The following is a 12,440-nucleotide window of genomic DNA, read 5'->3' as shown; positions in this document are numbered from 1 at the left end:
GGACAATAACTGCCGCTCAAATATTAGACATCCCATTAAGTGTTAATATTGATGACTGGACCGCACAGAGATTTCAAGGGAGGAAAATGATGCAACAGACTCTAAATAATAAATAATACAGCTTGATATTCTTTCATCACTCCCTCTTCCCTTTAGCTTTGACTTAATCATAAAGTGATGCCCCTAAAATATGAGAGAAAAGAAACATGTCAACTCTATATCACTAATGAATAATACATTGAGTTAAGTTCCCTGTGTGGCCTTTGTAAACTCCCTCAGAGCTTATTCTTCATCTATTGCAATAGAAAACCCTGAATGCTGAGAGGACAACAGCGTTTTGCTTGCATCATTTCAATCCCTTTGTACACAATACTCTGTCTTTAGTTGTACAAGCTTTGAGAGTATCATAGTCAACAAAGCATGACCAAGATGTCTACTTTGGGATAAGTCCACAGTTGTGAACCGCTGTCTTGCAACCCTGCAGTAAAAAAAGCTACAACCAGCCTAAGCTGGTTGGGTGGCCTCAGCTAGACATAGAGGGGTTTTGGGCAATTTTTAGCTGCTCAGGCTGGGAGACCAGCTAAACCAGCTGAGCACAGCATGGCCAGGCTGGGTGTACAGAAAATGGCTGTTCAAAACATATCATGTTTTCATGATATTTTTTTCTAGCTAAAATACTGTAGTCTTTATTATTCTTCTGTAGTAGTAATAGCTTGTTTTAACAGTAGTCTATTTTCTCTGTTGCACTAAGGATTGCAAACTTTCTACCAGCCAAATATGGGAAATGTTTTTTCAGCTGGGCTCTTACGTGAGACGCTTAGCAACAGTTAAAGTGGACCACCTTGTTTATATAGAAAAGCAATTGAAAAACAGGACAGATGAATGCAAAAACGTGTTTTGTGTGAACAGCCCCTATAAATGCCTAAAATGAAAACCACTGTGTAATTCAATAATGAGAGAGAACCAAATTTCGATCAATCTTCACTTTAAATAAACAATACATTTTGCCAAAAAAAGCTGCAATTAATAGAGAAATACAATATTTTTCTGTTAAGCGTTTTCATAAACATAATTGCACTATTAAGCTTATGCCTTTTCCAACCGGCTTTCTGTTTAAAATTCTGGTCATCAATTTGTAATCAGTATATGACTACTGTGTTAAAAATAGTATATATCACTTAAAAAATTAATTTGGCCTTCCAAGGCACTGTCTTAGTGCTTATTACGGTTTTAAGCACCATGCATTATAATGGATTTTTATGGGAGAGAAATGTGAAACATGAAAATAGTGTATTTCTTGTTGGATTACAGTGTTTTTGTTTTGGCAGTGAATAGTGTTTATCACAAGGTAAATGTAAGAAAATCACATTAAAAGTTTTAACTAAACCTGTACTTTTATATTAAAAGTGCTGCAGTTTTCCTCAACGTCATTTAGCTTAGTCTCTCTTCCACAACGAGCACTGACATATGCAATGCAATGACATGTCATGAATACAGTAGGTGTGTTACTGGTGTTTTAGAATCACAGTGGTGAGAAACAATTATCATGCAATCAAATGCTATATGTTTGACAAAATTCTTCAGCTCCTGACTGAAAACATGACAGAAAATGTGCACTGAATGTCATTGATCTTTCCTGTGGCCGCTTCTGTTAAATGGGTCATGAAATGCTCTTTTTTTAAATATAGTTTTATTATCTTCCCTGAGGTCCCTGATAAGTAAATTTTATTTTATTTTATTTATTTTTAAAAAAAATTTTTTTTACATTAGAACAGTCATAATTTAGTAGTATGTGATCATTTTGCACCCTGTCTCTGGCCTTTTGTTTGAAATGCTCGGTTTTGGCCTAAGCACCTCCTTAAAACTTTAATGTAAATGTCCACTGATATGATTGCTCGCCCACTGTTTTGATTGGCTAACATCGTGCAGCCCCTCGAATAGAGCCTTTTTTGAAACTCAATCGGAAGAGAATGAACCAGCTCAACAACATTATAAAATTCAGGGTTTACTCATGTTTAAACTCAGGGTTTAAACATAATGCACATCCAACACATTGTATCTGAATATATTAAACTGTTCATCTCAAGCCCAACTGTTAACACTCACTCCCTTTCTACACTGGACGCGAGAGTCGCGTCAAAATCAATAGAACCGACAGTAAACAGATGTCCCGTTCCATTCTGCCCTGCACGTGGTGGCGCTACTACTGCCAACAGCACAAATAAATGGTTTAGAAAGTTTGTCGACGTGCCCGGTGTAGACAGCCTCGAGCCGTTGCATCACGTCACGTCAACTGACGCGCCCGGTGTAAACAGAGTGTCAGCACCGTAAACTATCACGCAGTCATGACATATGAAATATTCATGAATTAAACTGTTTACTCACATTTTTTGCGATTGCGTCCAAGTGTTTTAACTGCCCCATCCTTCAATAACAGTTCCTTAGCAAAGCTTGAATCGTATTATGACTGGTTTGATATGAGCCGTACATATAATCCACTCTAAAATACGCTGAAGACACATCCACATCCAGTTTCCATTATCATTCTATCATGTTTTCATACACCAACAACTAAAAATAGCGTAGATGGGCAAGAATGCGATGCAGCAGCTGAATGACACAGAGCTTCTCCTCTTTAGAGTTGTAACTTGACACAGCATCTTTTAAAAGTGGCCCGAGATATGTATCAAGCAGTCAAAGACGTCTGTCTGTGCATATTTATGTAGAAAAACATTTAAATCCAGACAGGTACATAAAGGTGTCCTGTGTAAGTCCACTTAGAATAAATCTCCCATGACAGGCCCCATCTCTCTCCTCTACACCTGTGGGACTGACTGAGAACCAGTGGGCGGGGCCAAGGGTGTAATGACGGACAAATAGACATTGAATATGCAGAAGTATTTGGTCCTTGTGATGTCACAAGTTCCACCAATTCCAAATGAGCCGTTTTTGCAGCTTGGTTTAAATAAATGCTCTTTTCCTATTAAGGAGAAAGTTTTCAGTTCTGAAACTTACAGTATGTTATATAGTACAATGACCTATCAATCATGTCAAGACCCCTTTAAGTGTCACATCTGTAACTTTTAACAGCCGATATCTCACACAACACACGCAAAAGGTGAATGTGTTTCAGGTCCATTTCTCTCGGTTTGTGAACCTTTCTAAGCAGTTTGGGTGTTAAATGCCAAAATACGGGACAAATAGCATTCCTTATGGATTTTATAAGGAATGCAATTTTGTTCCCTTAAATACGGGATGATTCTGTATCATACGGGACGGTTGGCAACCCTAGTTGCCCTATGCTAACAGGCTAGCAGTACTACAGCCTCCTCTGTTATCATGCAACAGGTATATGCTAGGCTAGCAGCTTAGTCAGCTAGCAGCGTGCTAAGCTGTCAGGCTAATCAGCTAGCTGTATGCTAATCTAGTATGCTAACCTGTTAGCCTGCAAACGGTGAGCTATAAATGTTATTTGACAAAATTATTTGACAATTTATGGCGTTTTTATAATATGATATGTTTCAGATAATTTGAAAGATATGTACATAGTTAAGACAGCATACGTACATCATAAAGCATTTTTGTACGATTTCTAATCGAGCACCCAATAGAGCACATTAAAATTTATTTTAGCAAGTCAAATCTCTGTGGGTTTAAAGACCCTCTGCTGTCTACAGATATATAGTGTGTGGGATGCAATTAGAATCAATGGCCACTCTCAAGGTCAGCTGTATAGAATATACTTTGAGGGAACAATAATAAGATTAAGCATTCCTTTCTTTATTTCACTAATGGCTTTGCCCTCCATTAGCTTATGGAATTAAGACAGATAACTTCTCAAAGGCTGCTCCGTAGTTGTATGTGAGAATGGAGAAAAAATGCCAGAAAATGGTCTTATATGACCTCTTCACCTGGAAATATATGAATATTGCTGTGGCCTTTTAGTTCGTATTCTGAAATTTATTTTGCTCCCTGCGGTGCCTGTCAGAAAAACTGACAAATAAATCAGCTGAGTGATGTAACTGTTTTTAAATAAATAACATTTACGCTGAAAAGGGCAAGTGTTCATAGCTAAATGGAATTTGCAGCATATGAGATTTCTATCTCATCAAATGGATGTTAGTTACTGTCAGAATGGGACTAATACACGACATGCTTCACTGAGTCTTTTTAAACACATTTGTGTGTGTATGTTAAGAGATCGGATGGGCTAATTAAAATTCATTAGGAAAACAAGGGACCTGTAATTTAGTGAGAGGCATAAACTTGCATATCGTTAATCTGCATCATCTGTGTGGAGGCAACTAAAACAACTCTTGACCTTGCTTTAAGGCTTCCTCTTTTTAATGAATGATTGAAATGAGCATTTGAAAATTAATAATTCTAGGCTACAACAAGGAGAGTGGATTGTTTTAAGCTATGTGTTCTGAATAACAGAGCTGGTGTGCTTGGAATGTGATTCATAAAATCATTGCTGCAAGTGGCTCTGAGTAAGACAGTTTCACAAGGAATTAAATTTGGATTTTGGAGGTGGGGGAACCTTAAGATTTGGTTGTGATCCTGGTGTTAAAAAAACAAGCAAGCACTATAATTACCTATGTTGGAACCTTTTATGATAGTATTACATACATACATACATATTTGTCAGACAAATAATAATAATAAAAAAAGAATAACATATATTCAATTCAAATTAAATACATTAAAAAAGATATATATATAACCAGTGATTACAATATGAGTATATGGTTTGATAGATTAAAGGAATATTCCGGGTTCAATACAAGTTAAGCTCAATTGACAGCATTTGTGAAATAATGTTGATTACCTCAAAAATGAATTAAGACTCGTCCCTCCTTTTCTTTAAAAAAGCAAATATTGAGGTTACAGTGAGGCATTTATAATGGAAGTAAATAGGGCCAATTTTTGGGAGGGCTTAAAGGCAGAAACATTAAACGTCCTGGTTACTTTCGTAACCTCCGTTCCCTGATGGAGGAAACGAGACATTGTGTTGATGTAGTGACACTAGGGGTCACACTTGGGAGCCCCAAACACCTCTGCTTTTTTGAAAAAAGGCCAATGAGAATTGGCGAGTGGAATTTGCATGCCACTCCCCCGGACATACGGGTATAAAAGGAGCTGGTATGCAACCACTCATTCAGGTTTTGTGCTGAAGAGCCGAGACCAGGTCCTGGCCATGTAGCCAGTGCACCAGGCCGTCACGTAACCTCCCCCAATGCTCTTTATGAGTGTGGAACAGTCCTTCAGGAACAAGTCGACTGCCCAATGAATAGGTGGACAGGCTAGCCCAGCCGAGGCCTCTTTTCCTTTTCTTTCTCCCCAAAGAGAGTGGAATTTTGTTAACGGACTGGTATCAGCAAGTGTCCACATCGGGGGGGATGCGGAGCACCTACCTCAGTACAGGGCCTTGCCAGCGAGCTTACTGAGCCGGCAGCGAGTTTCTCCGCAAACTCGACTGCCACAGGGCTAAGGAGGAAGTCATCCAGGGATCACAGTCTGTGAACACTACTAGGAGTCAAGAGCGCACGTCTTCCCCTCAAGGGAGGGAAAGGTGCTATGCGCAAGCGGTACACCCGGCCGGCTGTCCTGGAACTTACCTGCTTGTGCCTGCCACTACACGGGACGAAACTGACTCAACCCGGAGATTGTAGAACCTTGCAAAGGTGTTGGGTGCTGCCCAGCCTGCTGCTCTGCAGATGTCTGCCAAAGAGGCGCCACTAGCCAGGGCCCAGGAGGCCGCCACACTCCTGGTAGAGTGGGCTCATAACCCCGCAGGGGGTTGCACGTCCTGAGCTTGATATGCCATAGCGATGGCGTCAATGACCCAGTGGGCGATCCTCTGTTTGGAGAGAGTGCTTCCTTTCCACTGTCCACCAAAGCAGACAAACAGCTGCTCAGAGCTTCTAAAGCTCTGCGTGCGATCTAAATAGATGCGTAAAGCTTGCACCGGACACAGCAATACCAAGGCTGGGTCTGCCTCCTCCTGGGGCAGTGCTTGCAGGTTCACCACCTGATCCCTAAACGGGGTCGTGGGAACCTTGGGCACATAGCCCGGTCGGGGTCTCAGGATCACGTGAGAGTAACCCGGACCGAACTTCAGGCACGATTCGCGGACAGAGAATGCTTGCAGGTCCCCTACCCTCTTGATGGAAGTGAGCGCAGTCAGGAGGGCAGTCTTCAAAGAGAGTGCCTTAAGCTCAGCTGACTCCAAGGGCTCAAAGGAAGCTCCCAGTAGACCCTGAAGGACTACAGAGAGGTCCCACGGGGGAATGAGGTGTGGACTAGAGGGGTTCAACCTCCTAGCACCTCTCAGGAACCTGATGATCAAGTCGTGCTTCCCCAAGTACTTACCATCTACTGCATTGTGATGAGCCGAAATAGCGGCTATATACACCTTCAAGGTGGAGGGGGACAGGAAGGTCCTTCCTCAAGGGAATTCGCCGGGTGGGGGGGGGTGGGGGGGTGGGTGCTGTTGTGAGGAGCATGAGATCTAAGAACCATGTCTGGGTGGGCCAGTAGGGTGCTACTAGTATGATTACTCCCTGTTCTCCCTGACCTTGCACAGGGTCTGTGCAAGTAGGCTCACTGGGGGAAATGCATATTTGCGTAGTCCAGGGGGCCAGCTGTACGCCAACGCATCTATACCGAGAGATGCCTCGGTCAGGGCGTACCAAAGTGGGCAGTGGGAGGATTCCCGGGAAGCAAACAGGTCTACCTGTGCTCGACCGAATCGACTCCAAATCAGCTGGACCACCTGAGGGTGGAGTCTCCACTCTCCCCTGAGGGTAACCTGATGTGACAGCGCGTCCGCTGCGGTGTTGAGGTTGCCCGGGATGTGAGTGGCTCGTAGCGACTTGAGGCACTGCTGACTCCAGAGGAGGAGACAGCGGGCGAGTTGTGATATGCAGTGGGAGCGTAGACCGCCTTGGTGGCTGATGTAAGCTACTGTCCCTATGTTGTCTGTCCGGACAAACATGTGCTTGCCCTGGATCAACGGCCGAAACCTCCACAAGGCGAGCAGTACTGCCAAAAGCTCTAGGCAGTTGATGTGCCAATGCAGCCGCGGGCCAGTCCAAGAGCCGGTGGCTGTGTGCCCATTGCATAAGGCACCCCAGCCCATCTTGGAGGTGTATGTTGTAACCACGATGCGCCTGGAGACCTGCTCTAGGGGAACCCCTGCCCGTAGAAATGCCAGGTCAGTCCAAGGGCTGAAGAGGTGGCGACAGACCGGCGTGATGGTCTCGCGATGTGTCCCGTGGTGCCATGCCCATCTCGGGACTCGAGTCCGAAGCCAGTGCTGAAGCGGTCTCATATGCATCAACCCGAGCGGTGTGGCCATCGCTGAGGATGCTATATTCCCCAGGAGCCTCTGAAAGTGATTCAGTGGAACCGCTGTCCTCTGTCTGAATGCCTTCAGACAGTTCAGCGCTGACTGTACACGCTCGTTCGTGAGGCGCGCTGTCATCGGGACCGAGTCCAACTCCAGACCGAGAAAAGAGATGCTCTGAACTGGGGAGAGCTTGCTCTTTTACCAGTTGACCCGAAGCCCCAGTCGGCTGAGGTGCCAGAGCACGAGGTCCCTGTGTGCGCATAGCAACTCTCGAGAGTGAGCTAAGATCAGCCAGTCATCGAGAATGCGTGTGCCCACTTCCCTTAGCGGGGCAAGGGCTGCCTCCACGACATTCGTGAAGACGCGAGGGGACAAGGACAGGCCGAAGGGGAGGACCTTGTACTGGTACGCCTGGCCCTTGAAGGCAAACCGAAAGAAGGGTCTGTGTCGAGGTAGGACCGAGACATGGAAGTACGCGTCCTTCAGGTCTACCGCCGCAAACCAATCTAGATGTCGGACGCTCGCTAGAATGCGTTTTTGCGTAAGCACCTTGAACGGGAGTCTGTGCAAGGCCCGGTTCAGTACTCGCAGGTCCAAGATTGGTCGCAACCAACCGCCTGTCTTTGGTACGATGAAGTAAGGGCTGTAGAACCCTTTCCTCATCTCGGTTGGAGGGACAGGCTCTATCGTGCCCTTGCTCGGGAGGGTCGCGATCTCTGCACGCAAGGTAGCTACATTCTCGCCCTTCACCAAGGTGAAGCGGATGCTGCTGAACCTGGGCGGGCGCCTGGCGAACTGAATCGCGTAGCCGAGCCAGATGGTCCGGGGGTTGGAAAGCACGAGCCATGCGTCCAAACTCCGGGCGAGGGGGACCAAGGGGATAATCGTGTCGGACGTACCGCTGGGTGGGGCTTTGCGGCGGGGCGGAGCTTGAGGTGCCACGTTGAGGGGACTCGAGCCCCGTGGCCGTGCTGAGTCGAGGGATATCGAAGCACTTACCTGGCTCCTGCCTCCCACCATGAGATTGGCCAAGGAGGGGGGAGGAGGAGTCTCGTCCCCGAGGTCCATCGGAACTAATCCCGTGTGGGGGTATTCGTGCCACAGCTGGGTGCCCAGGGGCGGGGGGGGTCTGCCGCTGGAGCGCCAACCCTGCCAAAAAGGAATGGTGGACGGCGGTCGTGACGACGGCCGTGCACACTGGACATGTGACCCAAACTACTCTTTTGCTGAACCTTTGGGTACTGTGGCCTCTGGGGCATGCGGCGAAAAAAGAAACAAAAGATTCTCCTCCTGGTCCTCCACCGAGGGATGGAGTGGTCTGTGCACTAGCTCCAGAGAGATGGGTTTCCTTGCCCCTGGGTCGCCCATCTCAGGGGCACTTCGAAGCCTTCCTCGGATTCTTGGCAGCCGGCCGTGAGACGGGGCGTCTGCTTCCTGCGATGGGCTGCACACCGGGGCTGGGCCACGGGGGCGGGCTGCGGCAGAGCCAGAGATGTTGCTGCAGGGAGACGCCCTTGGCGACGAGCAGACGGGATGTGGGATCTTGAGCCGCGCCAGGGCAGGATGTGGCTTATAGCCTCCTTCTGCTTCTTCACTGTCGAGAACTGCTGGGCAAAGTCCTCGACGGTGTCGCCAAACAGGCCAACCTGGGAGATGGAGGCGTCAAGAAACCGTGCCTTGTCGGCCTCTCGCATCTCTACCAAGTTGAGCCAGAGGTGGCGCTCCTGGACCATGAGAGTAGACATTGTCTGCCCAAGAGACCGCGCTGTGACCTTCATCACCTGGAGAGTGAGGTCGGTCGCTGAGCGCAGTTCCTGCATCAATCCCAGGTCAGAACTACCCTCGTGCAGTTCTTTTAGCGCCTTGGCTTGGTGTATTTGCAGGAGAGCCATGGCGTGCAGAGCAGAGGCGGCTTGTCCAGTGGCACCATAGGCCTTAGCCGTCAGAGACGAAGTAAACCTACAGGCCTTGGACGGGAGTTTCGGGCGCGCGTGTCAGGTGGCGGCACTCTTCAGACACAAGTGCACCGCGAGCACCTTTTCCACCTTGGGGATCACCGAATACCCCCTGGCCGTTCCACCATCGAGGGTAGTGAGAGCGGAGGAACTGAAAGATCGGGACTGGGCAGTAAAAGGTGCCTCCCACGACCTTGTTAGCTCCTCATGCACTTCCGGGAGAAAGGAACGGGGGCGGGACGCGGATGTGAGTGGCGCCCCGAGCCCAGGAACCAATCATCGAGCCACGAGGGTTCAGGGGAGAGCGGAGGGTTCCACTCTAGCCCGACGCTCATGGCCGCCCGAGAAAGCATCTCCGTCATTTAAGTGTCGGCCTGAGACTGGGCGACCGTTCCCGAAGGAGGAAGCCCAGCCGAAGCCTCAGTGACAGACCAGACGAGCCCGCTCTCTGATGCTACGCTCGATAACTCATCATCTTCCAGGGCGCCAGACGAGATGTCGAACCCACCCTGAGACGAGCCGGCGATCTCGTCCAAGCACGCAATCGGGGCAAACAAGCATGCTGGGGAATGGGAGGTCTCTGGGGGGATACCCGGCAGAGGTGGTCCCATTGAGGTCCCCAAATCGCCCCCAGTGCTAACCAGCACGGCCTCGTACCTGTAGGTAGAAGGACCGAGGCGGGGAGCCGCTGGGGTGGCTTGCTTTCTTACGAATGCAAGCCACGACCACAACATTGCCATGGTCATGTTCTCGCAATGAAGACATGATCCATCCACGAACGATGTCTCCACGTGGGTAGCGCCCAGACAAGTAAGACAGCGATAGTGGCCATCAGAAGTGGAGAGATAATGACCGCAACCAGGAATAACACACAAATGGAAAGGCATCTTTAAAAAGACGCATCTTTAAAAAGACGTTCCATGTGTGCCGCCCTTTCAGAAAAAAATATACTCTTTTAGAATATACTCTTTTAAATGTTCTGCCGAAGCGCTCAGGGATGTTCTCTGCAAACCACAGATGCAGAGGGGAAGAAGCCGTTGAAATGCGCCGTAAGATCCAGCAGAGAGGTAAATGAACTCAGCGGATGAATTCAGCTCAATGAATAGAACCGCTCGGCTCTGAAGAGAAAATCTGAATGAGTGGTTGCATACCAGCTCCTTTTATACCTGTATGTCCGGAGGAGTGGCATGCAAATTCCACTTGCCAATTCTCATTGGCCTTTTTTCAAAAAAGCAGAGGTGTTTGGGGCTCCCAAGAGTGACCCCTAGTGTCACTACATTGACACAACATCAAGTGAGTGACAGATAGGGAACTTGTAATTTATAAAAGCACTTACATGAATTCTTCTGTTAAAACTTTGAGCTGTAAATCGTTGTTTCAGTCGTTTCAGGGTTTTAGGTTTCACAGCGTTATGTCGTCATGGTAACAAAGTTAGAAATAACTTTACACAGAACAGGATAGTTAGTGATTTTATCACACTAAATTCATGTCAACACATATTATTTATGTCTTGTGGCTATGCTTTTGAAACAGTGAGAATTTTAATGTTTATGGATTGGCCCAATTCACTTCCATTGTAAGTGCCTCACTGTAATATTCCTTTAAGGGTGTGACAAAATCGCTGTTTATCAGTGGATATAGGCTATTAGGAACAGCACGCTTTTGTTTGCATTTTATTTTTGTGATTTCAATGGAATTGAGAGTGAACTGTGGATGAGTGATAGAGATTGGACCCTTTTCACAGGTTTGAAATGCAGAAGTAAACTTTAGCAGGGTAAACTTCTATAGACATACAGTACATGGGAGACCACAGCAAGTACTATTTTTGTGTTTTTGTGCTTCCACAACTTTTCAAAAGAGAAAAAAATAAAGAGCGGTGGATTACAGCATTCAGAAGAGAGAAAGATGCCAAATTGACTGTCATTCCCTCAGCAGCTGTATTACAAACCCTAACACAGCAGTGTTGACTAGTTGTTTTTTTAATTAATGCTGGGGTAATGGGCACAGACAAAAACTGTATATACATCTCAAATGGAATGGATTAAAAAACAAACTGACAATCTTTTTTTTATTTTTTATTTTTTTAAATAGCCATCATGGATCATTTCAGCCAAATTAATCCCTTGAATGTAACCTACTTTCTTGTTATGTCACTCACCCTGCTGATGAGCTCTCCCACCATACCCGTCCAGGTGCCATTGGCCCCAGGCACCCCATACACGCCGTCCCCAACGAGCCGAATACGGTACTTAAACTTCAGGATATCTGCCAACTCCTTCAGCATGTCAACACAGAAACCTTCATAGCGATCGTTCCCCTCTAGTTCCTGGTGATTGGTTCTCAGCATTACGTACGGATTCTCCTGTAAAGACATCAATGATAACACCTCACACACACAAATCACACACTCAAACACACAAAATTATATGAATGTATAAGGTAAAGTGTATATTTTTGGTGCTGGGACTGGTCATCATTTCCCTTATAGGGATGGTTAACCCAAAAATAAAACTTCTGTCACGTACTCAAACTCATGTTGTTCCAAACTGTGTGGATTTCTTTCTTCCGAGATGTTAGGCACAATATATCAGGCATATCAAATAGTGGGACGTGTGAACATTACTAAAGTATTTCATGTCAACTACATACCTACATACTGTATTGAAGGGGTGGATGCCTGAATCACCACCTACTGTTCTTCAATACATATATAACCTTTGAGTTGATTAAATCTAAATTGATCAGCATTTAACCTAATGTGATTAATTGAATGATTTTAGTGGAACTAATCAGTATTCTTATTATGTATACAACGTTATAACACATATCATATTCTTGTGAGCAAACGAATCATTATTATAGTTTTTTAATATAGGTTCTCTGTGCTTTCATGCTCATACAAGCAATTTGAGACCATTCCATATCTGTCTTAGCCGACAATGTGTGTGCTGACTAAGAGGCCTAGGTCACGTAGGCCACTTCTCTAATTTCTTCATGACCCAACAACACACATTTGATTATGAATGTTTCTGCCAATTTAAGAAGAATACTACTTCAGCTCTCCTGAGAGATAGTACAGTTATCTCTATGTTTTAAGTTCCAACAGGATAAGGCCAGTATCCAACAGAAGCTTT

General features: G+C 46.0%; 1 protein-coding gene across 2 annotated transcripts in view; it reads right to left on the bottom strand.

Annotated features, from left to right (window-relative positions):
• Nucleotides 1-12,440, bottom strand: part of LOC127421978 (glutamate receptor ionotropic, kainate 4-like) — a 620,965-nt gene that overhangs the window by 33,064 nt on the left and 575,461 nt on the right. For both annotated transcript variants that reach the window (XM_051665249.1, XM_051665250.1), the window contains exon 13: nucleotides 11,465-11,668. In XM_051665249.1, coding sequence (XP_051521209.1) covers nucleotides 11,465-11,668 — 204 coding nt within the window. The remainder of the gene's footprint in view (nucleotides 1-11,464; nucleotides 11,669-12,440) is intronic.

Source organism: Myxocyprinus asiaticus, chromosome 31 (assembly GCF_019703515.2).
Source record: "Myxocyprinus asiaticus isolate MX2 ecotype Aquarium Trade chromosome 31, UBuf_Myxa_2, whole genome shotgun sequence".
Classification (NCBI taxonomy): Eukaryota; Metazoa; Chordata; class Actinopteri; order Cypriniformes; family Catostomidae; genus Myxocyprinus; species Myxocyprinus asiaticus.
Note: the sequence above shows the minus strand (reverse complement) of the source record. Positions and strands in the feature narration are given on the sequence as shown.